The following is a 26,637-nucleotide window of genomic DNA, read 5'->3' as shown; positions in this document are numbered from 1 at the left end:
CCCTTATTCACAGTTGTAATCCTCTATGGTTAATAAATGAGATGTACAAATTAGATAAGGCTATATCCATACAGTTATAGATAAATATGAAATCATTTACAGTATGCCACCAGAAGATGTGCAGCTTACATCTATGTGGATGACTATGTTCTCAACTGAGATAGGAGAGAGAGAATAAGATAGTGGAAGGAATGTGAGATCAGAAGCAGAATTCTTGTGTCCTAATTTTAGATGTGCAGTGTGAGATTGGGCTAGTTTCTTAACTTCTCTAAGTTTCCATTCTGTAAATGAGGGAATTGATCTAGAAAATTTCAAGATAGCATATAAAGTTCTTTGATTCTTTGATGGTTGTTCATTTAAACCAAAGAGAGTGTTTTATTACACTTATTAACATAGTTCTAGTGGATGACATTTGGAAAATAATAACATCTTTGCTTATTATTATATCTAAAACATTAATGTCCTTTGCTATGCTAACAAGAGAACACTTAAGTAAACATCAGGGTATGGAATTGTACAAATGGCATAGTCTAATAATTTTGATAATTATGATCACTAACCATAACTGATATATTTATACATATATGCATCTGAAAATACAATGATTTTTCTGTGTTGCTATGTGTCTTAGTCTGTTTGACTACTATAACAGAATATCATGGACTGGGTAGTTTATAAACAACAGAAATTTACTTCTCACAGTTCTGGAAGCTGGGAAGCCCAAGATCAAGGTGCTAGCAGATTCAGTGTCTAGTGAGAGCCCACTTCTTGATTCACAGATGGCTATCTCACTGTATACTTATGTGGGGGAAGAGGTGAGGGAGCTCTTTGATGTCTCTTTTATAAGTGAACTAATCCCATTCATGAGGGCTACACCGTCATGATCAAATCACCTCCCAAAGCCTCCACCTGCTAATACCATCACATTGAGGGTTAGGATATCAGCATATGAATTTTAGAAGAGACACATACATTCAGTCTATACCTAAAAAAGTTTGGTAAGTTTATGATAAGTTTAATGTGTTTTTACTATTTTGATGAGTTTGTGAGAAACTGTAATCATATACTATGTTCACATCTCTTTCTATGTATCAGAAGAAAAGAATATTTTTCTTAAATAAGTGTGGCCCATGTTCACATTTGACTTTATGTTCCAAAATAGATGCTGAGCCTGGAGTGTTGCATGGCCCAGAACAGAGCCTTGTGCAGGAGGCCTGGGACCTAAAGCAAATCAGCTATGTTGTAGAATCTTCATTAGCCCCAGTTTTTTACATAGGTAGAATTAAGGTAAAATGGATATTAGAAAGTGAGTTTGAAAATTAAGCTTGAGAGTGGAAATTGGAAAGTATTCCTGCCTGCCTTTACAAGGTAAGGTGGAAAAGAAGAAAAGGTTATCTCAGGTAGATTGCGTTTAGGTGAATTTTTCATTATTTTAACATCAGCTCATAGAGGAATCAACTCTTTCCCCTGGTTATGAATTCCAGATGCCTACTTTCTTTAAGCAAGGCAGGACCCTCTCTACCCCTTGCCCACCCCCGAAAGGGAATGGGAGTGATTGTTTTTATTCACTATAGTCTAGAGATAATTGTGCCAAAACATTAGAATCTAGGGGCAATATGGCTTTTTTTAAATTTTATTTTTAAGTAATCTCTACACCACCGTGGGGCTCAAACTCACAACCCCGATATCAAGAGTTGATGATTCCACTGACTGAACCAGCCAGGCGCCCCAGAGGCAACATACTCCGTGATTTGAAACATTCCAAACAGGAATTTAAAGGAAAAATCGTTTTAGTTGGAAAAAAAAAAAAAGGTTATGTAGCCATCAATTACATAGAAATTCCATTCTGATTGTATGATGTGTTTTCTGAAGAGGCAGGGTACACTGATCAAGGAAAGTATCCGCCATATTGATTTTTAAAAACTCTTAAGTGACAGGCTGCCTGGGACATGGAGGTCTTGCTGCCCCCAAGAGGACTTTCCTCTCTCCTTTCTTTAACAACTTCACTGGTCCCAGCTGTCAGCTTACCCCCCACCCCCAAGCACAAGCATGGTGCGCAGCAGGGTCTCAAGATTCTGCCAAGAACATCTTGCCATGATTGGATAGGAATCCCAGATAAAAATGCAAACCTTTGATTTGTTCATTTTGACATCCCTGAAAATTGAATCACCATTGGAACAAAGGCTAAGAGAGTTAAGACAAAATACTGAAGGATGTAACCAACATTTCTGTGCAAAACAGAATTTGACTTTATCATAAGAAAAAAGAATTTATTCACTCAAGACTAAAAGCTAAAGGCCTGGGAACTGAAGTGGAATCAGGTCAAAAAGTGACATTGAATGTGGAAGAAATGGCTGACTTTTACAAGGAATTTTTAAGTAAAAATTTTAAGAAACATGATTTATAAGAGACTGGCACGGCCTAATTTTGCCATCACTTTCTTCATGGGGAGAATGGCCCTGGAGAGGATTTGGAACAAGCTTAGATTTAAACAAAAGAAGACCAGAGCCCACCTGACCCACCCACCTGGTGTCTGAGTGTCTATGAAAAGTGGCTGGTTTGGGAGCTCATTTTACAAGGGCTCTGAAAAGCTGTAAGTGGGGGCACCTGGCTGGCTCAGTTGGTGAAGCATCTGCCTTCGGCTCAGGTCATGATCCTGGGGTCCTGGGATCGAGCCTCACATCGGGCTCCCTGCTCAGTGGGGAGTCTGTTTCTCCCTCGGACACAACCCCCTCTCATGTTCTGTCTCTCTCTCTCTCTCAAATAAATCAATAAAATCTTTTTAAAAAATAAAAATAAAAAGCTGTAAGTGATCTGTGAAAACCTCAAGTCCTACACCTTCGTTATTCAGGCTCCTTTCCTTATGTCGGCACAGGGTGGGCTGGGAGAATGCTGGTCCTGATGAGCCATGGGCCGTGTGACTCTGTCCTGACTGTGGGTTCCCAAGCTGGCTCTTGTTCCTGGTGTGACATTAAATAGAGTCCAAGTACTAAGAAAAAAATTCTTAAATGACATACAAAATATGGAAAAGCTCACAGGAAGGAAGACTTTTCTATCAAGATCCTAAAAAGGCTATCTTAACTGCAATTTGTGTACATGTAGAATTTGTGACTTTGCAGGGAGACTCTGAATTTGTCCAGTTTATAGCTGTATGTCTCTCAAACTAAGATAATGGAGATTTATTCTTATTTTGTCTAATGTAAAAAAATAGTTGTGTACATGTAGAATTAGAAGTACTTCAAAAGGTATGCGGAGAAACCTGCAGAAAGCCCTAAATGACACAATTAATTCCTGCCCAGGCTAGCATGGATTTCCTTTCAGCTCATTCTGCCATTCCTTTTTTGCCCCTTTCATTTATATTTATTTTGCTAGTGCTGCAGCTTCTATACTAGTTCTTCAATCAGCAGTTTTAAAATAGGGTATGACATTGAATTTATCTTTTTTCCTTCTGACTTTTTCCGGTCCTGTTTCCTGAAACATCTCCATCCCCTACAGTGCCTAAGCTGTCACTGAAATTTGTTTCACAATATATAACACAGTACAGAAAAATAAGCACATTCTTTTTGGAGCTGAACCATAACCTCTTAAAATTAGCATTTTCCCCCGGTCTGCCCATTTGGACCAAATCTTCCTATTGATATCACATTATATTGAGAAAGCAGAAAAAGTTTCTATTCCTGGATTAAAATCCAGCCCTTCTATCTAAGGAATTCAAATAGAGACACACCCAATTCTTTATCTGATAACACTCCAGCTTCAGCCCTGGAAATCTTTACACAATTTTACTTATTTTTTTTTCTTGGCTCTGGAAAGTTGAACTTTTTTAAGTATTATAATTTTCCAAAGACTTGTTGATATATTGGTGAAGTGCTTTGATCAGTAGATTCCCCTTGCTTGTTCTCTGGGCAGAAGCTGTCACTCTTCCACCTTTCATAGAAAGCAAACCACCCTTCTTCCTGCAGAATAGAGCATGTGGAAGTCGAAAGTATTTTTCATAAGAAAAGAAGCATTCAAAGCAATACTTTCCTAAGCTAAATAAAAAGCAGTTGTGGCTGAGAATCTGCAATGATGTCATGTAAGTTTTATCTTGCATAAGCAGCAGAGTGAGGAAATTCCAGAATTAATAAGTCTGCTGGTACAGCTGTGCCCTGAGTTGGAAAGTTCAGGATGTTCTTTTCATGCTTACGACTGGACATTTTGCTCCACATTAGCCTTTGCAAGAATAATTGGCTCCCTCCATTTCCAAGCGGCTAAAACATTTATAAATGGATCTATTTAGAAAATGTAAAAGTTTAAATGGATTCAATAAATGGTCACTTAGATTCAAAATTATTGTTTATATTTGCCTTGATTCTGTAATGAGCGGTAATTAGTTATTTTTAATTATCAAGTGCCTTTGAATAGTGAGTTAAGAAATGGAAAATCCTAACTTTGAGAAATGATTGAAGGGAGTAGAGTTAAAAACCAAGAGTGGTCTTTTTAACTGTAGCTCTAGTTATTAATGTGGCTCTAGTTATTATCTAGAGAACAATTGGCCAGCTGATCATCAGGAAATTGGCTTACATAAAATAGGAGATATAATTTCATGATCTGGAAGTCTGTTGAACAGTATAATGGAAATTGAGAGAGTTCTGTCTAGTTTTGTAAAGTAGAAAATATTTTCCTTTAAAGGAATGGCTTTGGTGTATTATCTATGAAAATAGAAAACAAATTAATTACACTAGATGATTTCTTTCAACCTTACGGTTCTTAGTGTCATGCACTCCTTGCCTTTCGTTCCTCTTCTTTCCTCCTTTGCTTCTGCAGGGGAAAGAAAAGGAAGATGCACGATCCTGAGCAGAAATGAGCAAACTTAAACAGAGTTCGCTTTTGTGGTTCTCAAATTTCAAAATTAAACATGCATGTTGCTTGTTTTATTGAGTTCACGTTCAATATAGCCTGACAGCAGCCTTCTCTGATCATGAGTGCTTGAGTGACTTTGGAGGGGGACTCTGAATTTGTCCAGTTTATAGCTGTATTTCCCTCAAACTAAGATAATAGAGATTTATTCTTCTTTTGTCTAATGTAAAAAAATAGCTTAAGGTTGAATTTTATTCTGAAAGAGAAGATAAACAATGCCAAGCATATATTTTAGAGCCAGACTTACCAAGTTCTCCTCCTAGAATTAAGCAAATCACCTTAGTTCTCTAAGGCTCAATTTTCTTATATAACATTGAGATTATTTCTAATACATTCCTCACAGGATAATTATACAAATAAAATACTACAAATATATGTTAAGAAGCCTTTATAAAACCATGAGTATGGTGCCTGGCATTTAATAGTCCATCAATGAAAATTCTTTTTATTCTTTTACTTTTTCTTTCTCCTTTATTCCATTTTTCATGTATACAAATATGACTGGAAAAGATATCACAGATTTTCTGCTGTTCTAAATAGACTCTCATATTTCTTCAGACTTGGAAAAATTTAGCTGTTTTTCAGGGTAATGGAAACCTATTCAAAATTCCTTTCAAATTCTCAACTGTGTAGCAACCAGAGTATGAAATTTTGGCATTTCTAAGGGTGTCAGACAGCTGAGCTAAATTAATACACACTTCCAGGAAAGGAAGAAATATAATAGTAAACAGAGAGTTATTCCATCATTTTCTATCCAATCTTAAAAAAAAAAACTTAAGATTTTCCCTTTTTAAATACTCCTTTATGGTAGTTGCAGAGCGGGGAGTATTCTTTAGCTAGCATATTTAATCGCTGGGCCCCCTTTTGGTGGTTGACAGAATGGTGACATTGAGCATACAGTTTAATTACTTGGAGGTGCTTGAAATCATGCAATAAAATTTCAATTTAATGAGAAATGGTAACTCATTTCAAACTGCTAATAAAAACAATGATTTCTTCATAATGCATAATAGAATATGACTAATTTTTATTTTTTTTAAAACATTAAAAATGGACCAAAAAATGGCATGATGGGAGCCTTATATCTAGTTTATCACAATGCCAATGTTATTATTTTAAAACAGATAAACACCAGAACTTAAATAAAACTAAGTTATCTTAAAGATATATTTTAAATTATACAAATTCTCTATAATTTCAGTATGTATTAGTACAATACTTTGATATTGCTACTTTCTAGAGATTGCATTTTGTCATTAGTAGTTTTTAAAAAAATTTCTCTGCTTACAAGACTAGAGGATGATTAAAACAACCACCAATTCCAACACTGCATACACAGATTCTTTTGTAAATATGTAATGTTGTTATGTGGCATTTTCTTTACAATCCATTCTCCTTCCTAAACTTAGTCTGGTGCATAGTTTTCTATGACTGAGGCATTCCTTCTCTGGAATAAACATCTATCACAGAACTCTCAACTGAATTGAAATGGAAAAAATTGATACTTATTTCTTACCAGCTCTATGCTATCTACTCCCTCTATCATATTTTAAGACAGATCTATAACTTTATATTAGTTTGAGCCTTGTATATCAATATGTTCACATATCTCATGATTGATGTGTGCTACCTTGCTTTCAGATGCTTTTGTACTCTTTCATTTCTTGTTTTTGTTTGCATTTTATAACATATACTCCCTAGTATTTAAGGACTAAGTAGACTTTAAAGTTTCAGTGAAAAAAAAAAAAAGTGCTGCTAATTCAAATCATACATCTTTCTCTCATGTATATATATATATATATATATAGAGAGAGAGAGAGAGAGAGATTTAGACATATTCAAGCATATATTTTATTTGTTATTACTCCTCTAAAAATGCATACATAAAGTCAAACCTAATCAATGCACAGCTTTGAGATTTATGGAGCTTGAATTCCAAGTACACCCTGGCCTTTAAGACAAGTATGATGTTCGTTGAGTCATTGTCTCTCTGTCTGCTTGACTTAATACTAAATGAATATAGTAACCCAACTGAACTTTGGAGAATGTCATCTGGAATAGTTACCTAGTGATTCAAAGCCAATCAAAAAATACAAGCAGTTTAGATTCTAAGAATGACTAATGAAAAGTCTTTATCCAGACATGCTATTTTATCCTGGTCACCAGAAAGGAACACTTTCCAACACTTTTCTCCATCAATAATGTTTGTATATTGGCTTCCATAGCTTTCATCCCTTAAAGAAAACTCCAAATGAGTCTAAATATCTTGCACTGCACTTTAATTCTAGATTCCACTTGAAAAACTTATTAAAAAATGGCTCATATTAAAGGAAAAGAAGATGAAACCTTTTGTTGTCAGTTACTCTTCTGGACTTTCTCGGTGAAAAGCCTGGATTGTTTAGACCAGGTGAAAACAAAATTATGAATAAAGACAAGCAAGTCGAAAGTTTTTAAAACAAGATTTCAAATTGTTTATTAGTGTTTGATCTGAGATTGAATTTAAATGTGATAAAAGGAAAATTGCTAAATTGCTATTAAATTATTGCTACTAATGAAGAATGTAAGTGGCTTTGCCAGTAAGTAGAGTAATAAAACAGCAACATTTATGTTTAGAGGTTTTGTGGCAAATACAACTTTCTTTTCATAGGTCTTCTGTTTCTGGTACAGTGGTATCCTCTGTAGGCTCAGTTGTTATCACTATAGGAATATTCTCAGATATCCATCCCTTTGGAGTCCTATTAAAGGACCGTCTGCCAGAAAGAGGATTGGCAAAAACTGTAAACCTGGGATCTGTTAGAAGTAGTAGCTCAAAATCTGGAACCTTGAATTTAACCATTTTTGATGCTTTTTCAAAACCTCCAAATGGGGTGGCAACTCTGTGGGAAGTGAAAAGAAAAAGAATATGTTTATTAATTTTCAAATTTACTTGCCAGAAAATAGAAAACAATTTAATTCATGATTCTATGGGCATGTTGTTATAGTATATTCTTAGTACAATTTTCAGTTTTTGATCTTTGAGGCAAGCATTTTTATTTAAGGACTATGCTTTTATGATAAAACAGAAAAGAAGAAGTCCAACTTCTTATCTTGGCATTCAAGGCCCCACATAACATTCCAACTTTCTTTGATTTAGCCATTAATTAATTTATTTATTCAGCACCAGACATTTCTAAGTGTTAGGGATGGAACAGTGAACAATGGAGTCAAAGTTTGAGCTCTTACATTCTTTTTTTTTAAGAGTGATAAAGCATGCATGCATGGGGTGGAGGGAAGGGCAGAAGGAGAGGGAGAGAATAAGCAGACTCTACACCGATGTGGGGCTGGATCTCACAACCCTGAGATCATGACGTGAGCTGAAATCAACAGTCAGATGCCTAGCCAACTGAGCCACCCAGGTGCCCCAAGCTCTTATAATTCACTGAAGAAGACAGACAATAAAAAAATATATAGACAAAACATCCGATAGTAATGAGAACTATGCAGAAAATTAAAATCGTATAATTTACTAGGGCATAAATGAATGACTAGCTAGTCAGGGAAGACTTCTCTGAAGAGGTGACATTTAAACAATCATCTGATGGTAAGAAGTTAGCCATGGGCAGTACAGCTGAAACACATCAACATTTTAGGCATAGGGAGTAGGTAATGCAAAGAATCTAAGGAAGAGATAGTGTTGATATGTTCAGGGAAAGAAAGAAGGCCTATGTTGGTAGACAAGTAGGTAAAAATTGATAGAAGAGAGGACAGAGAGGTGGATTGTATGGGACTTTGTCCAAGTAAGGAAGATGAATTTCATTCTAAGTGCGAAGGGCAACACTGTAAAATGTTCAGCAGGGGAGTAGTGTAATCTGATTAAATTTTTGGAAAGGTTACTCTGGCTGCTGTTACTCTGTGAATAGATTATAAGAGGACAAGAGTGGAAGGAGAGAAGATATTGTGGCAATTCAAGTGAGAAATGATGGTGGCTTGGATTTCAGGTGTTTTCCATGAAGATGGAAAGAAGTAGGTGGTTTCAGGATGGGTTTTGGGAGTAGAGTCAACAGGATTTTCTGGTAGAATTGATAAAAATTGTCAAAGAAATATAGAAATCAAGGATTAGTTGTACATTTAGAGTTTTAGCGACTGGCTGGTGGAAGACAGAAAGGAACAGGTTTGGTGTGTGGGTGCAAAATGATTTTGACATCCCAGTGGACAGGTCAATCATTTGTTTGCCCTGTTCTCTTTTTATGCCTCCTTCATTCCAGCCAAAATGAATGCACAGCTTACTCTTCTCCTTTATGCTCTCCTACCTTTAGTCATACTCTTTTTTCTCTGTTGGAGTACTCTGACATTTACTACTACATTTCTAAGTCTCTTTTAGGTTATAACTTTAAGTTCTAATTTGCACTTCCAAATCACCTTTAAGTTCTTTAAGGTCTAAGTATGTTATTTAAGTAACATATGTAGCTTTCTTCTTGAAGATTTCCTTAATCTCCCACAGTCAGAAGTAGCTCTTTCTCCTCTAAGTTTCCATGGCCTCTATTTTTACCTTCCCTGTTAACCCCATTTCCTATCTTCCATTACATTCATTGATATATCTGCCTTATTATTTATTTATTTATTTATTTATTTAGCCAAACTGTACTCCAAGAGGACTGGAATTCTCTCTGACATATCTTTGTAACTCATCACAATATATTTGTATAATGCATTGTACCTAGAAGATCCTCATACACATTTGGACAATGGAACTGGGAAGATTATAGGGACTGTCCAATATTGTGGAGATTGTTTTAAAGCCAAGAAGAGATCTGATTTTCTTTGTAGCTCAGCCACTCTGTGATCTTTCATGAATATCTTAATTTTTGTGTGACAGTAGTGAGAGACCACGGAGTCTGATTAAGTAAGGAGACAGTGACTGATGGACTTTGAAATATGGGATGGCTTTGACATGTGGAGCTGAAGTATTATTGAATAAAAGTTGAAAGGTAAAGATACAATGTGATGGGAGTGTGCTTGAAATTGAGATTTTTGAAGGCAACACAGGTATTGCTAATGACAAACTTTAAGAAAAGCCAAGAGTGCATGTATTGCATGGAGCACTGGGTGTTATATGCAAACAATGAATCATGGAACACTACATCAAAAACTAATGATGTACTGCACGGTAACTAACATAACATAATAAAAAAAAAAGAAAAAAAGAAAGAAGGAAAAAAAAAAGCCAAGAGTCGTTGAGGTGGGATTGAGAAAGCAGTCCTTAAAATGAGACAGTCAAAGACTTGAAAGGGTGGAGAGTTCAGTAAATCATATGTGGATAGTGAAGCTACCAAGAAGTATGACAGGAATAGTCCTGGGGAGGAAGACAGGGAGCCAGACACTAAAATCCTCAGCGAAGGGAACATCCACAGAGTAGATGGAAGATCTCAACAATGGCTGAACAGATGGTACATGGTGTCACATGGTATAGAATCTCTGTCTTGTTTCCCATAATTTTCTTGTCTTCCTCTAATTTGCTCCTCTCTGAAGAACAGTATGTTTTATTTTCTATTGCATCTGTTTTCAGGATAACTGACCTGATGATATTTCCACCAAATTGCTGTGGAAGATATGGATAATAACAAGTCACTGATTGGTACAGTAACCTCAGTCCAAGGTAGTACTTAGCAATCATATCAGTAAAGACTTTCACATCCAGGGCCTAAAACTATTACTCTGGAGGTAAAAGAGATCAGTTTAGAAAAGAAATTGAAGAACTTAGATTCTCATTTCAGGTCCTTTATGATTATTAAACTTCAGAAGGCATAGTAATGATTAAAGCTATTATTTATTGACTAAGTACTAATATAACAGACCTCTTTTTTACATGCTTCTCAAACTTTATTGGTAGAGGAGTCACACTGGGGTCTTGTTAAAGAGCAAACACTAATTCAGTCAGTCTAGTGTGTGTCCTGAGATTCCACATTTCTAACCAGTTCCCAGGTAATGCCAGTACTACTGGTCTGTGGATCATACTTTGTATACGAAGGTTTTATATGATTTTTTTCATTAAATCCTCACAACCTTATAAACTGGTTCTACTTATATCCCTATTTAATAGATGAAGTAGGGACAGAGCTAAGTTGAATGACTTGCCCAAAGTCACCCAGCTATTAAGTTGTAGAAGAACCAGGATTTAAACCCAGTCAGCCTGACTCATGGGAGGCCTGTTTTTCTAGTCACTACTCTATATCACACCCCCACAAGATAATTTTTGGAGAATATGGGGCCTTATAAGATCACTTTCTAAGTAGAGCAGTGTGTTTAAGAATGTCAGCCTACTTGGGCTGTGTCTAAGGGATGTCAAACCAGGTTGCTACCCCATTCATGATGCAAATAGCTGATTCAATGTCCCACATTTTGTCATTTGATTTAGTGAATTGAAGAGCCTTTATGACTCAAAGTTGATTCAGTACATAAGTAAAACTTATCTTGGATGTCCAAGATGTCCAAGACAATATTTTATCATTTCAGAAGGTGGCCATTGGATATCAATAGTCATTTATTCACACAACAAATTACTGATGGCTTATTATGTCTAAACACCTTGCTATGTGCTAAAAATTCAAAGATGTAAAGATTGCAGTAGATCTTACAGACAAGTAAAGAGTGAAACATGAGGGAAAAAACAACACATCATTGAATAAGATAGTTGCTCCAAGGGAAGAGTGTCCTGCATGCAGAGAAGCTTAGGGTAAAAAACACCTTAGTCTGGCTGGTTGGTCAGTAACCACTTCCTAAGCTTGGAGCCGCGGATTAAGACCAGCTACATAATTTGTAGGCCCCAAATGAAAACTTGGGGCTCCTTGTTAAAAAATTGTTAAGAATTTCAAGGTAAAGACAGCAAAGCATTGAAAACCAAGCATAGCCCTTCAAAGCATGGGCACCCCATGCAATTGCACAAGCCTCACACTCACTCGTGGGAGCTCAAGAATATATGGTTATCCATTGGATACAAGACGCTGGAGTTCAACATTTCTAGAGATAGGCTGAATTTGGCCAGTTAACCTTGTACTTAGTAATTTCAAGAATGAATTTTACTCATTTATTTGTCCTAAATTAATTCAAAGAAGAAATATTCTTCTGCCACTGACATATAATATTTGAGTATGACATTTAGTGCATGACTTTTTACCATTTTATCCAGTTTGGTTTTGTTTTTCCCTCCCAATTTGTGGGTCATTTTCTTCTCTTCTAAATGGAAACATTCCCTTCCATTCCATCACCCATCTCCTACCTACTACTGATCCAGTGAAAGGCGGTTTTTTGAAAAGCAGAGTTTTCTTTTCCTTGGCACCATAGAGACTATATCCTGTTTGTTTGAATGTTTATTGCCCTCAGCACACAAAATAAAGTCCATTAACAGAGATGTTAAACATTCAAAGTGAAAGATTATCTGTAAGATTCTTCAGATCTCTGAAAACAGTGTCAAGTGTTACTCAAAGTTAGTGAAGCAAAAATTTCTACTAAAAGATTTGGAATATTCTATTAAAAGATAACTGTGCATCTCTATAATTTCCATGACATAAATTCTTCAAACATAGGTCTGACTTAAAATGATTTTTACACCTGTTATCTATGTAGTAAGAAGTGTGTTTCACTCAGATTTGAAATTAATAGATGCTTTCCTGATTATATAGATTGATCAGTAATGGGATTGCATTTGTTAAAACTAATAGTGCTGGACATATAATATGCCCATAATAATTACTGATTATTCTATAAGGTGAAGAATTATGTAAAATGGTTATATGGAAATTAAAATAAATTATTCTACTAAGTAGATAATGTATGTAATACATTTAAAGGGACTTATATAATCATAGATATATACAGATGAGGAAACTAACATAAGGAGAGGTTAAGTGACATACTCAAAGTCATACAGCTTTTTGAAACAGAATTGGAAATCTTGCTCCTACTTTACTTTTCCTCACATGTTATAAGGGCTGAACATAGTATTATTTGACAAAGAATAATATTTAAATAAACTCAAAATGAGTACAAGAATACAAAGTTGTATTAAATCATGGGCCATTTTGAATATATGATTAGACTTGGGAGCCAATTCTAATCCAGTCATTATCACCGCTGAATGCAGTAGACTGTATCTTACCCTCATCTGCTTATTAACAATAGCCAATAATTATGTATAATAATATGGCGCTACCAAATAATATTATTTTGCTCTTTGCAAAGGACTTTGGGAATATTTGGAAACTGCTTATTTCCTTCTCTCTGTGTTGCTTTCACTTATTATTGCAAAAATGAAAAAAATACATTAGAAGTAAGTCTTAATATAATAACATTGATTATTTTTGAAACAGAAGGGTAACAATATTTCCTATTACATTTTATTTTTAAAACATATAATAATGGTGTGAAAAACTAAATTTCTGGTCAAATCATTTTCTCACAATCTTGAATAGTTTGATAAAATAAAGTCCCATTAAATAACCTATAGCAGGAAAGACATTAACCCAATTTGTACCTAGAAATTATTTTAACCTCTCTTTTAAATTACTGGAATGTGTCCTAGACTAATTCAAAGAATGGTTGTATCACTTCTGACTTAAAATGGCCCAGATGCCTAATGAGATTATATTGCCTATGTGATTTTTAAATTTAATTTAAGTGTAAGATACATTAAAAAAAGTATACAAATCATAAGGTAAAACTTGATGAATATTATTTACTTTCTAATTGTTAGTATATAAAATGTCATTAATTTTTATGTTGACCTTGTACTCTGTAATTGCACTAAATTTATTTACTAATTCTAATTACTAACCTGCTGCTTTTGAATTTCATGTGGACATAATCCTGCCATTTGTGAATAAGGATAATTTTATTTTTCCTTTCCTTCTCCTTCTGTTTATTATTTTTTCATTGTCTAGCAGGGGTCAAAAAACAACTTTGTCTGAAAATGTGTAAGTATGTTTTCATTTTAACTTTTATCTTTAAAGAATATTTTCACTGCATATAGAATTAAAGGCTGGCAGTTATTTATTTCATTTTTAAAGGTGTTATTCCATTGTCTTCTATAAATTCCTGTTGTCTTATTTTTACCATTTTAAGATAGTTGTCTTTTATTCCCTGGTTTTAAGATTTTCTTGTTGTCTTTGGTTTTCAGCAGATTTCCAGTCATGTGCCTTTGCATGGTCTACTTTACATTACCCTTCTTGGGCTGTGTAGGACTTCTTAAACCTGAACCTTGATATCTTTTGTCAGTTTTGAAAAATTCTTAGCTATTAACTCCTCAAATATTGCTTCTGGCTAATTTTCTCTCTTATTTCTTAATGAGACTCTAATCACACATGTATATTGGCATTTTTTATTACTGTCCCAGGTGCATCTTTTGCCATTTTACTGCATTTTGAATCCTTTTTTCTGCTTCAGTTTGATCATTTTCCATATCAGTTTATGAATCCTCTCTTCAGCTGTGTGTAATCTGCCATGAAATCTATTTATTTAATATTTAAAAACATTTCTATCATTAAATATAACAGAAGTACAGAAAACCTGATAAAAATGGACAATAGCTTATTATAAAGTGAACAACCTTGTAACTACTACACATGTTAAGAGTTCCTCCAGAAAGGGTGCCTGAGTGGCTCAGTCGTTAAGCATCTGCCTTCAGCTCAGGTCATGATCCCTGGGTCCTGGGATTGAGCCCTGATCGAGCAGTGATCGAGCCCTGATCGAGCCTTGATCAAGCCTCGATCGAGCCCGGCATTGGGCTCCTTGCTCAGCGGGAAGCCTGCTTCTCCCTCTCCCACTCCCCCTGCTTGTGTTCCTTCTCTCGCTGTCTCTTTCTCTGTCAAATAAATAAATAAGATCTTTGAAAAAAAAAAAGGGGTTCCTCCAGAAGCCCTCAACATGTCCCAGCTCAATCCCAGCCATCTCCTGACCCTAGCTGTAGTCAATATTTTGACTTTTATGGTAATACCAATTTATAAAATATAAAAAAACCTTTCATTATATGTTAATAACCCAATTCTGTATCTCCAAATACTATGGTTTAGTTTTGCCTGTCTTTTAAAAATATCTTTTAAAACTTTTTTACATTATGGAGTTTTCCTTTAATCTCTTCCTTGCATTTATTTATCGAAAATACTGGATCATATTTCCTGTAGAGTTTCCCACAGACTGACTTTTACTGATTACATTCCCTTGGTATTTTTAACATGTTTCTCTGTTCTTTGTATTTTCTATAAATTTTATATGGATCCAACCACTTAATCTTTTGACTTCTTAATTTCAGTTATTACATGCATACCTCATTTTATTGTGCTTCATTTTACTGAGCTTTGCAGATGTTGCATTTTAATAAATTGAAGGTTTGTGGCAACCCTGTGTTGACAAAATATATTGGCACCATTTTTCCAACAGCATTTGTTCATTTCATGTTTCTGTGTCACATTTTCATAATTCTCACAGTATTACAAACTTTTCATAATTATTAAACTTGTTATCTATGATCAGTGATTATGACTTTCTGAAAGCTCGGATGATGGTTAGCATTTTTTATCAATAAAGTATATTTTAATTAAGGTAGTATATGTTGTTTTAGGCATAACGCTATCGCATGCTTAATATTCTACAGTATAGTGTAAATATAACTTTTATATGCATTGGGAAACCAAAAACTTCATTTGACTCACTTTATTGTGATATTTGTTTCATTACAGTGGTCTAGAACTGAACTTATGATATCTCCAAGTTATTTCTGTATATTTTTCATTTTTGTACAATTTCCACTTGCTTCTTTTTTAAAAAAGGGTTTTATTTATTTATTTGAGAGAGAGAGAGAGCATGAGCAGGGGGAAGGGGCAGAGGGAGAGGGAGAAGCAGACTCCCCACTGAGCAGGGAGCCTGACATGGGGCTTGATCCCAGGACCCTGAGATCATGACCTGTGCTGAAGGCAGACACTTAACTGACTGAGGCACCCAGGTGCCCCTCCATTTGATTCTTTCTTTAAAAGTATTTCCAATCTGCTGAAATTCTTCATCTTGTTATCTATTTTCCTGAACATATTTCTCACAATTATTTTAGAGTAGCCAACATTCCAATAATTTGATCTTTTGTGGGCGGCTGGGTGGCTCAGATGGTTAAGTGTCTGCCTTCGGCTCAAGTCATGATCCCAGGGTCCTGGGATCGAGGCCTGCATCGGGCTCCCTGCTCCTCGGGAGCCTGCTTCTCCCTCTGCTTCTCTCTTTCTCTCTCTCTCTCTGTCTGTCATGAATAAATAAATAAAAAAAAATCTTAAAAAAAAGAGTTTAAAAAAAATTTGATCTTTTATGTGTCTGTTTCTTTTGTTTTTTTTTATTTTTCTCTTTATTTTTAGTCATTTGGTCTTGTCTCATAGTATGCTTCATAATTTTTAATTGACTGATGAGCATTATGTATAGAAAATTGTAGAAATATTTTGAGTCTCTGAATGGTGTTCTCTTTCTTTCAGAGATGATTTACTTTTGGCCATGGCAGGTGGTTTGACATAAAAGTGGTGATTTTTATCCAACCTAGGAAATCGTTGATTAGAACCACCATTTATTTTCATGAAAGCTGGTCTATTACTTGTTTACCTTTATTCCAGTGGTATAGCCTGTAAGAATCCCAACTAAAAGTTTAGAATATTTGGGCCTCTCCTCCTAGCAGACCCTATGTTCCTATTTTTGGCCTTCCCAGATTCAAGATTGTTGAAAAGTTCACTCACTTTCTCTGCTTATTACTTGTTGCCAATAAATCAGCAAATGCCTTAGCAGGGAAAAGTGGTACCAAATGTTGTGTTTACATCTCTAAATTTACCTCATGCCTAGCTTGGCCCTTAAGTCCTTATTTCCTTGATAGCTTTTCAAACACTTTATAATAACTAGCTTTTCTAGTTATTTTTGTGAAGTTGTTCTAATATAAACTAGTAGCTGGAAATGGATTTCCATTTCTTACCTATGTAAGTTTTTATATTCTCCTTTATTTAGCAAGCATTCAAGGCAAAGATATGGTTATACTGTTTAATTTTTTGTTAAGTAGGCTTTTAGAGCATTGTATGCAACAGACAAGGCCTCAAATTTTGTGGAGCCAGGTACGTATACTTTAAGGGCAAAAAGACTCTTAAAGCTCCCTGTTTGGGATTGCCTATGTATCATCATATTTTCTTTCATCTGTTATTTAACAATGATAAAGAATCTAAGAATATTGCAGCATTATTTACAGTAGCCAAGATATAGAAGCAGCCCAAGTGTCCCTCAGTAGGTGAATGGATAAAGAAGATGTGGTATATATTCCATTGGAATATACACAATATAATACTACGCAGCCATAAAAAAAGGATGAGATCTTTTGACAACATGGGTGGACCTAAAGTGAATTTCACTTATGCTAAGTGAAATCAGTCAGAGAAAAATACCATATGATTTCACTTATATGTGGAATCTAAAAAAACAAAACAAATGAATGAACAAACAAAAAGCAGATCAGACTTACGAATACAGAGAACAAACTGATGGTTGCCAGTGGGGAGGGGAATTGGGAGCATGGGCAAAATGGGTGAAGGAGAGCAGGAGATACAGGCTTCTAGTTATAGAAGGAATGTCATGTGAATAAAAGTACAGCATAGGGAATATAGTCAACAGTATTATAATAGAGCTGTATGGTGACAGATGGTAACTACACTTGTGAGCACTGCCTAATGTATAGAGAGGCTGAAGCACTATGTTGTACACCTGGAACTCGTAACATCTTGTGTCAACCATACTCAAAATTTCTTTAAAAATTGATCAGTGCTTATTTACTGTCTCATAAAATCAGTGCAATGGCTAAAATATTGGCATATCTGTATGAAATGACATTTGTACCCATTGAAATAATAATGAAATGTACATTGACTTATACCAAACTATGTTCATAAAAGAATCTAAGAATAGACTGTAATATTAACGTTAAGCTCTGAAGTTTTTAATTATATAGTGATGTGTATATAAAAAGAAGTAAAATTTTCTCAAGTAAAGGAAAAGTATTAACAGGTTAACTTTTCTTTTTCTCTCTCTCACTGAAATAGCACTCACTGGGTATTTATTCAAACAATAGCATCTCTTGATAGCCAACCCAAATATATGAGTGTATCGTAAAACTGGAAGCAAGCTTCTTGGCAGGCATGGGGTAGGAAAGCCACAAGATACACAAGAAGTCACATAGCATCTCTAAAGCTCTAATCTCAAAAACAAGCCTCAAGTATTCCATTATTTTCCATTTTTCCTTAGTGTTTAACTTTTTATAATTTTCTACATGGTCATTTTGGAAAAAAGTTATTAGAATGGCCCTCCAATCCCCTTTCCCAGACATTCCTCAATCCCTCCTTAAATTCTGTGGTATACCTCATTTATTCAATAGATATAGTACTAATACTATTAGCATTACTAATTAGTAATAGTATTAGGCGAAATCCTAGTAGATCTATTACTAATGATAGACATAATATTAATACTCCAACTATAGTATTGTGTGAAAACTAACATTCCAATAGTACAATAATTTTAAAAGTACTAAAGAAGATCACTATTTAAATCCAGGCTTTGTGGTATTCTTTTGTAAATCAAAGACTTATTCCTTAATTTATTAATTTTCAAGTGAATGGTCATTAAGCAGCCTATAAATTAGGAATACATTTCTGTGGTGCCAAACAGCATACTGGAGATTATTTATTTATTTATTTATTTGAGAGAATGTGTGTGAGTGGGGGGGGTTAGGGGGTAGGGAGGGGCAGAGGGAGAGAGAGAGAGAATCTTAAGCAGGCTCCATGCTCAGCACGAGCCTGACACGGGGCTGGATCTCATTACCCTGAGATCATGACCTGAGCCGAACTCAAGAGTTGGATATTCAACTGCCTCAGTCACCCAGGCGCCCCATACTAAAAATACTTTACTCTAAAATGAAAATTAAATGATCAAAGAATGGATTATGAGACCATTAAAAATTATCTAAAATATCCATGGAAATTATTAAAATTGGATAACAGGGAGAAATAGATATCTATTGTATTATCATGCAGATATTATTTGGCAATATTTTTAGTAGCATACATTTTGGTTTATACATATACTGGAGTCTTGGGCCACAAATCCTTAAATTACCTTTAATCTGGTTTAAAAAATGTAAGTTGGAGCCTGGAGTTACACAGTAATTCTCATAGTCATATATGTAAATTATTTCTGAAATTCTTGAATAGCACTGTCATTTGAATCAACACATAAAAACTAATATCAACTTTTGAATGAGAAATTATTACTAATTAAAAAAACTTTTTAATCAAAATGTTTTTAAAAACATTTAATAATGTAGCAGATAATCTTGATGTTGTGATAGTTCCTGAATCATTTCCTTCATTTTTGTACTAAAAAAAACAAGGCTTGCCATACTAGTAATATTGCAAAAATCAGTCCTTGCCTAGGCTTAGGAGTTATCCTATATGGCTATCTTGAGTCTATTCTTAAAAGAAAATTTCTTTTTCTACCAGAGAATTCAGTTCTCCATACCACGATATAAAATCCTTGGTATTACATGCCAACAATGTCACCAGGATAATTGGATTACCTGTTAAAGCTCCTGTAATCAGGCAGTTCTACTTTTCCTTCAGGCTTGAAAAATTTAGGGTATAAAGCCTCTAAAAGCTCCGGATCATCGCTAATGGCCTGTTCCCAGGGCGACTGATAGTACTTAGGGACAGCCGTGGTGTTGAACTTTTCAGGAGGAATTTCCTTAAGTGGTCCAGAATATCCTTTGGAAAAATATAGCAAGAATAAATAAATACAGAGTGTCTAGGAGTTACTGAACTCGACCTAACATTTTACCATGTTTAATTTTCCAAGTGGGGGTGAATTTATGAAGAATGCCTCCTTTCTATGATCTCTCAGAAAAGAGTAGTCTGAAACTGTAAGACATTTTTAACCCCTTTACACTTACGGAATTTTCCAAAAGAAACCCATGTTTCTCAATGTTTATACCAAATCATACAGTTATTTCTTCTTTGATTATCTTAGTATGTATTTGTTCAGTGAAACTATTCATTTAATTTCGAAAAATTGTTTCCCTTGTGTTAATTTATAGTAGGCTTTAGATACCATAGTGAATGAATTAAGTTAAAAATATATATTGAGTGTCTACTGTGGTCTAGGTGCTGGGGAAGGAGCAGTGAAGACAAAATGTCCCTCTTCTGGGGGCTGATTCGGTAGAGGTAATATTTAGGTCTTGTCTATCTTAAATTGCTGAGTGATCTGCAAACCATTAAAACTTCAAAATGGTGAAGTAACTTGTTTCCATTGCCTTAATCAGGCCCCAGTCTCATTCCCTGGTGTGCCCATCCCATGTTTACTTTGTTCCTAAAGATTTCTTACCTAACTTTTCTGCTTCTAGTCTCACCTCCTCAACTTCTTCTGGGAACTGGAAATTTTTTGTAAGTGCCATTTAAAAATCACACAAATTTCTAGCATCAACTTTAAACTGTTTTCACAGGCATCAAGTGACATTCTTCAAGTATTCAAAAACAGCTGTGTACTCTCCATCTACACCATTGTACTACCTCATTGTGTCCTTTGCATAATTCTCTTTTCCATGATGTCAAAACCCTTTACCATTTGATCACTCTTACTTTTAGGTTTTTCTGATGCTCTTTCTCTTCTCTAAAATGTTTTCTATTTTCTCCTGTCCAATCATGCCTATCCTTTCTTTACACTAAAGAGTTTATCTCCTCCAAAATATCTTGCTGATAATGCCACCTCTAGGCAGTTATTTGTTTGCAGTAATTTAATTTTCTTTTGATTGCCTCCAGTATCTCATGGTAGTCTCTTCTGATAGACTTCTCTTTTCTGCTTGCCACTTAGTTACTCAAAGCTCTTTTCTTATACTATACATTCTACCTAAAAAATTCCATTTGTATTCATGGTTTTAATTGTGACCTAAATATTGATGATTCTCTCTCTCTTTTTTAATCTCCAGGCACTTCTGTTCCACCACCCATTATATTTGTCCAAATGAATATCCCCTGGCACCCTTAATAATCTGTCTGGACCTATATGTAGCCATTCTCTACTTGCTTCTTCTTTTATATTGGTTATCTTAGTGAATGCCAACACTACTCTCAGATGCCCAAGACAGAAGCATTATCCTAAACTTCCTCTCCTTCCCACAGCAAATCACTAAGTATTACCAGCCGTACTTCTTAAGGAATGCTAAAGTAGCGGCTCTCAAACTTTGTTTCTGAGTCACTTTGGGCCAAATGTGTTCTTCCCTCCAGAGATTTGGCTTCAGTAAGTCTCAAATATGGCTTGCAAATCTTAGGCAATAGATTTGCAAACAGAATATTGGGAAAACTTGCTCTGGAAAATTCCCTCTTTCTTCATCATTTCCATTACTACTGCCTTATTTCAGGCTTGACCACCTCTTGCCTGGGCTTTCACAATAGCCTCATACTCATCCTTTAGCCCCCAATCTCTCCCCCGGACCCTCCACACTGCTGCCCGAGTGACCTTTCTAAACTGGATCATGTCATTGACCTCCCTTTCCTAGGGTGCTATAATGGCTCCCCATGACAAAAACCTAGATTACTCAGCACAGCACACATGGCCCTACCCTCATCCAGCCTCATCTCCTACCATTCTCCTCTCACATTTTTATGCTCCAGAACTTGGAGCTACTTGACACTTGTTGTGTCCCCTTATGCTTGCTCCATTAGTTCCCTGTGCCTGGAATGCTCATTCTAATTCTTGTTACCTGGAAATTCTTATTTTAAGCCTTAGCTTGAGGTTACCTCTTCTATTTAGCCTTTCCTGTCTCCCCCAGGAAAGCAGAGTTACTTTTCTTGCTCTTTTCATTTGTATAGTATACATAACTCCATTATCATAACTAGCATTTTATTTCCCATTCCTTTCCTAAAAGTGATCAGATGTCAGCCATCTAGAAACTGGAAATTTTAGAATTTTATATTTTTAAAAATTCCTTGAAATCCCACTACCCTAATACAATTATTTTACCTTGATGTATTTTTTCTCAGTTTTTTCTCACCCATAAACATAATGATCACATAATTGTAATTCTAGTATACATTCTAGTATATTTGATTCCTAACCAACTTTGCTTGGACTGCTTTTCAATGTTTCTACGTCATGTTTATAATCACTTTAATAAGAGTTTCATAATAACCTACTACCTTAAAATATGATAAAGGGTCTAATCTTTTCACTTTTTTTTTACTATTCCTGGTTTTCCAATTTCTTTTTATAGATATAATTAACTAATAACTCTTTTCTGATATGCTGAATTATGTACAGGAAAGAATGTGCATATGTTTAAGCTCTCAGATATAATACATTTCAATAATGCTACATGATAACATTTCTTGTTTAATTTCAAAATAATGTCCTTAACACAACTGATTTTAATTCAAAGGAACTTAATTCCTGCAATATTATGGCATCATAATACTCTTACTGATCCATGTTTGAAAAAAGTTAGCTTTTGGATACATAGCATGTTAACCAATAAAAATTTTTGCTAAATTAGGATAAGCTGAAGTTTGCTTTCTCAATTTGCTATACTTTTCAACTTATCAACCAAGAAGGAAGGATCTATTAGTATTGTTTCAGGACAAACTACCTGATAACCTCCAAACTCCCCCTTTTCTTAGTCTATATTACACAGACATTTCCTAATATTTAATAATTGGATATTTAGATTTAAAGAACTGTATGAGTTTATACTTTTAAACATTGTCTTTATATATACATAAATATTTATGCATATGTGTATATATATTTATTAAGTAAATAAAATATGATATTAAATTATGTATGCAGAGAGGAATCGAGACAACAAATGTAACATGAACTTTTGTACTGTCTCCTTGTGTATGAATTCCTTGAGGGTAGAGATGAATTTTTTTTATTCCTTTTGCAGTGACATAGTTTACAATGCTGACCATATAATAAAAGTTCTAACATAGTGTTGAGAGTACCAGACTGAACCAACATAAACTTTTCTTTATGTCTTCTCTTCACTATTTGAAAAAACAAACAAAAAACACTCCAAATATTAGAAAGCAAGAAGTTGCCAAATAGTGGTTGGAGCTAAAAGAATACGTATGTATTCTATTCTGTTTTGGATATAAAGTTGATAAGGAAAGAATTAACTTTAGCTAAGTACAGTAGTATCCCCTTTATCCTTGGTTTCGCTTTCTGTGGTTTCAGTTAAAGGCTAGTCCGAGCCTGTCCCGAAGGAGATGCTCCTCCTTCTGACTCATGGTCAGAGTCAATAGTAGCTTAATGCTACGTCATAGCGCCTACGTCCCTCGCCTCGCTTCGTCTCACCACTCTGCCATTTCATCATCTCGCATCATCACAAGAAGGAAAGTAAGTACCATACAATAGGATATTTTGAAAGAGAGAGAGAGAGAGACCACATTCACATAAGTTTTATTACAGAATATTTTTATAATTGTTCTATTTTATTGTTGTTAATCTCTTACTGTTCCTAGTTTATAAATTCAACTTTATCGTAAGTACGTATGTATGGGAAAAAAACGTTGTATATATAGAATTCGATACTACCTGCAGTTTCAGGAAGCCACTGGGGTCTTGGGTGTATCCCCTGTGGATAAGGAGGACTACTGTACTTTATTATATGTTTGGGATTATACTTATCACACTTAATTCTCACAACCCTAGGCAGTGAGATTTGTTTTCCTTATTTAACTGATGAAAGCAATGGAGACTCAAAAAGAGTTACTTTCTTTCCCAACAAAGTAGTAAAATGGGCAGGGATGGACGGAGCCAGAAGGTTGAACCCAGGTCGGTCTGATTATCTGCTTTTCTGCCACAAAAAATGCTACTTGAAAGCTATTTGAGAACTTTATTATGATGCTTCACTTCAGAGTTCTATGCATTCTAAGTGTGTACTTGGTCTCCTTCAGCGATATTTTATTATGTTTATCAATACTTTTTCTCATTGTGTTCAATAAGAATGTCCTAATAAATCTAAGCCCCTCAATGACTGACAGTTTATTTATTTTTAGGTAAGATTTAATATGATACAATTGTTTTACTTACATATTTTCAAAAACTGTTGCTGTTTGAGAAGAATTCTAGAATTGCTTTTGCTAAATTTACTTTTTATTTTGCAAAAATATGACATAGATATTGCTAATTTCAAGATAAAAGTATTTGAACCTTTAAAAAATCTACTTTGTACATTACTCGAGGAAATACTAGAAGACACGTGCTGTCAATTATTTTGAAAAGGTATTGTCTAAATAGATAATCCTTGTGACAGATTTAATATTTCAAAATCTAACAGTATTTCTGAATAACATATACTGACTAGATAAGGATCTGTTTCTCTTTTAAGACAATAAACAAATATGCAATCATGAAGAATTGCATTTAAAGTCCTTTAAGGAAGCAGAGAATAATGATAGTAATCTCCACAAGGTCACTTTCATGAGGCATCTGTAAATTTGGTGTCTGGATTGAATTCTTGATCAATCAATATGAATTTATAGCCATTTATGACCTCAGTTTCTTAATTTGTAAAATGAGGATTACAATAAATCTATCAGAGTTATTTTGAAATTAAAGAAGACAAGATGTATCATAGCACTTCATAAATTGTAGTCCTATACAAACAGAATTTCAATGTAATTACAAGTGACTCAATTTTTAATATAACAGGTGATTGCCAACAAATACAATGAACCATCTGAAAGAACGTAGTAAATGTTTTACATGACTCCTTAGATCTGAATCTTTATATTTATCTTGAACTTAACCACAAAATAGATATATAATGAGTAATGCTGTGTCATTTAGATACCATTTACTAAAGCATCCAAATTACCTGGATCATATATTTAAGGGCACAGCAGTTTCATTCTACTTATTTCACTTACTGTTTATTTCTTGTTTCTAAGGGAATAGTTACCTGGTGCAATGTTTTCTGGATTTGGGGGACTTCGTGGATCCGGAGTGTTGGGAGGGGTGAATGGGGCTTGCTGTGAGCCACCTTCCAAGTTGCTTCCATCCAGTTTCCCATTCTGCATGGCAATGTTGTGCTGTATGTGATCAAAAGTAAATTCTGCTGAAGACTCAAAAATTCTAGACACACTAATGGAGATACCATATGTGCAAAACTCCATTTGTATATTTAAAATTTAAGTACAGTGCCACTTCCTTGTTTCTTGGGGCCTCAATAATTTATATGTAATTGGTTCAGCTATTGAATGAGAACTTTTACTAATATTAACCTAAGATATGTTTTATGATAACACTCCAGTTAATAATAATTAATTGAACCTTACTATGTGCCAAGCAGTGTCTAGGGCTTTGTATCAATTATTTAATGTACTATTCACAAAGTCCCTATAAAGGTGAATCTATTTAATTTTTAAGTCTTTACTAATCTAACATTATAGAGCATACTGGCCAAACATTTGGCTTAGTCATTGTTACATTACTGTTTTTGTTTATAGTGTTTATATTTATTATATTCTTTAACTTGTCTTGTTTTAAAATTTAATCTGAAATTTGAATACCAGCTGTATATTAAAAAATATTAATATATGAAGCTGCATAGATTTGTAAAAGGAAGAATTTGGGATTTCTAGGGAATAAAATGCTTAAAAGAAATGTTTGTCTTTTAAGTTTTAGGTGAATTTGTTTTACTATTATAATTTAAGATTTATTCTATGACATTAATATAGCACTTTTAAAAATTGGCATTTTAACAGAGAAAAAAGACATTGTAATAAGTGATGTCCTTAGAAGCATGGCTAGGCCTTATCTCTTTAATAAAGAATTGTTTTAATTATATCTGAGAAATCTGTGTGTTTTACTTTATTTTTTTAAAGATTTTATTTATTTATTTGACACAGAGAAAGAGAGGGAGGAGAGAGCACAAGCAGGGGAAGCGGCAGGCAGAGAGAGAGGGAGAAGCAGGCTCCCCGCTGAGCAGGGAGCCTGATGCGGGGCTCAATCCCAGGACCCTGGGATCATGACCTGAGCCGAAGGCAGATGCTTAACCGACTGAGCCACCCAGGCACCCCAAAATATGTGTTTTTTAGAAAGAAGCCAATCTATCTAAGAAGTACATAAAGTCAATCTTTTTAACTTTAAAAAGAAAAATTTAGTGAGGAGCACAGCAAATAAAAACCAGTTTTGACTTTTCTCTGTATGACATAAGCAGAAAATATTTTTAGATGCTTTTTCACTTCTGCATTTATTTATAAAGTGATATGGTGAAAAATAATTTTGCATTTAATATTTAAATAAAGTTTATCCTCATTTTCAGGCTTTACCCACCCACAGCCACTCTCTAGGTGCTTTTTACAAAAGTCACTTTATTCTCTGCAGCACCATGGGTAAAGCTGCTGTGGAAATGAATAGGACACATGTTAGCAATGGTGAGCTGGCTTGTGGAAAGGTGCAAAAAGGCATGAGAGGTAATGTTTGTTAGGTGAGCGCAGGGCTTGATTACTGGGCAGAGGAGTTTACATTTTATTCCATAGGCAATAAGGAACAATTTCTAAAGACTGGTGTAATGCTGTCCTTAGAAACATTAGTATTTAGCATTTGGAATATAACTATTATCTTAAGTATTAGACTTCTTTGACTAGATTAATATCTTTTTTCACTCTGAACCTACACCACCTCTTAAAACATTAATTATAAATAAAAAGC

The 26,637-nt window shown here is 34.7% G+C and overlaps 1 protein-coding gene across 3 annotated transcripts in view; it reads right to left on the bottom strand.

The window, feature by feature from the left end:
* Positions 1 to 7,346: 7,346 nt before the first annotated feature.
* Positions 7,347 to 26,637, bottom strand: part of MYOZ2 (myozenin 2) — a 41,411-nt gene continuing 22,120 nt past the window's right edge. For all 3 annotated transcript variants that reach the window (XM_027597671.2, XM_027597670.2, XM_027597669.2), the window contains 3 exons: positions 24,884 to 25,013; positions 19,508 to 19,691; positions 7,347 to 7,775 (listed from right to left, as the gene is read on the bottom strand). In XM_027597671.2, the coding sequence (XP_027453472.1) occupies positions 7,541 to 7,775; positions 19,508 to 19,691; positions 24,884 to 25,013 (549 nt within the window). In that variant the 3' untranslated portion in view covers positions 7,347 to 7,540. The remainder of the gene's footprint in view (positions 7,776 to 19,507; positions 19,692 to 24,883; positions 25,014 to 26,637) is intronic.

Source organism: Zalophus californianus, chromosome 2, assembly GCF_009762305.2.
Source record: "Zalophus californianus isolate mZalCal1 chromosome 2, mZalCal1.pri.v2, whole genome shotgun sequence".
NCBI classification, from domain to species: Eukaryota; Metazoa; Chordata; class Mammalia; order Carnivora; family Otariidae; genus Zalophus; species Zalophus californianus.
The sequence above is the reverse complement of the archived record's forward strand: the minus strand, read 5'-3'. Positions and strand labels throughout refer to the sequence as shown.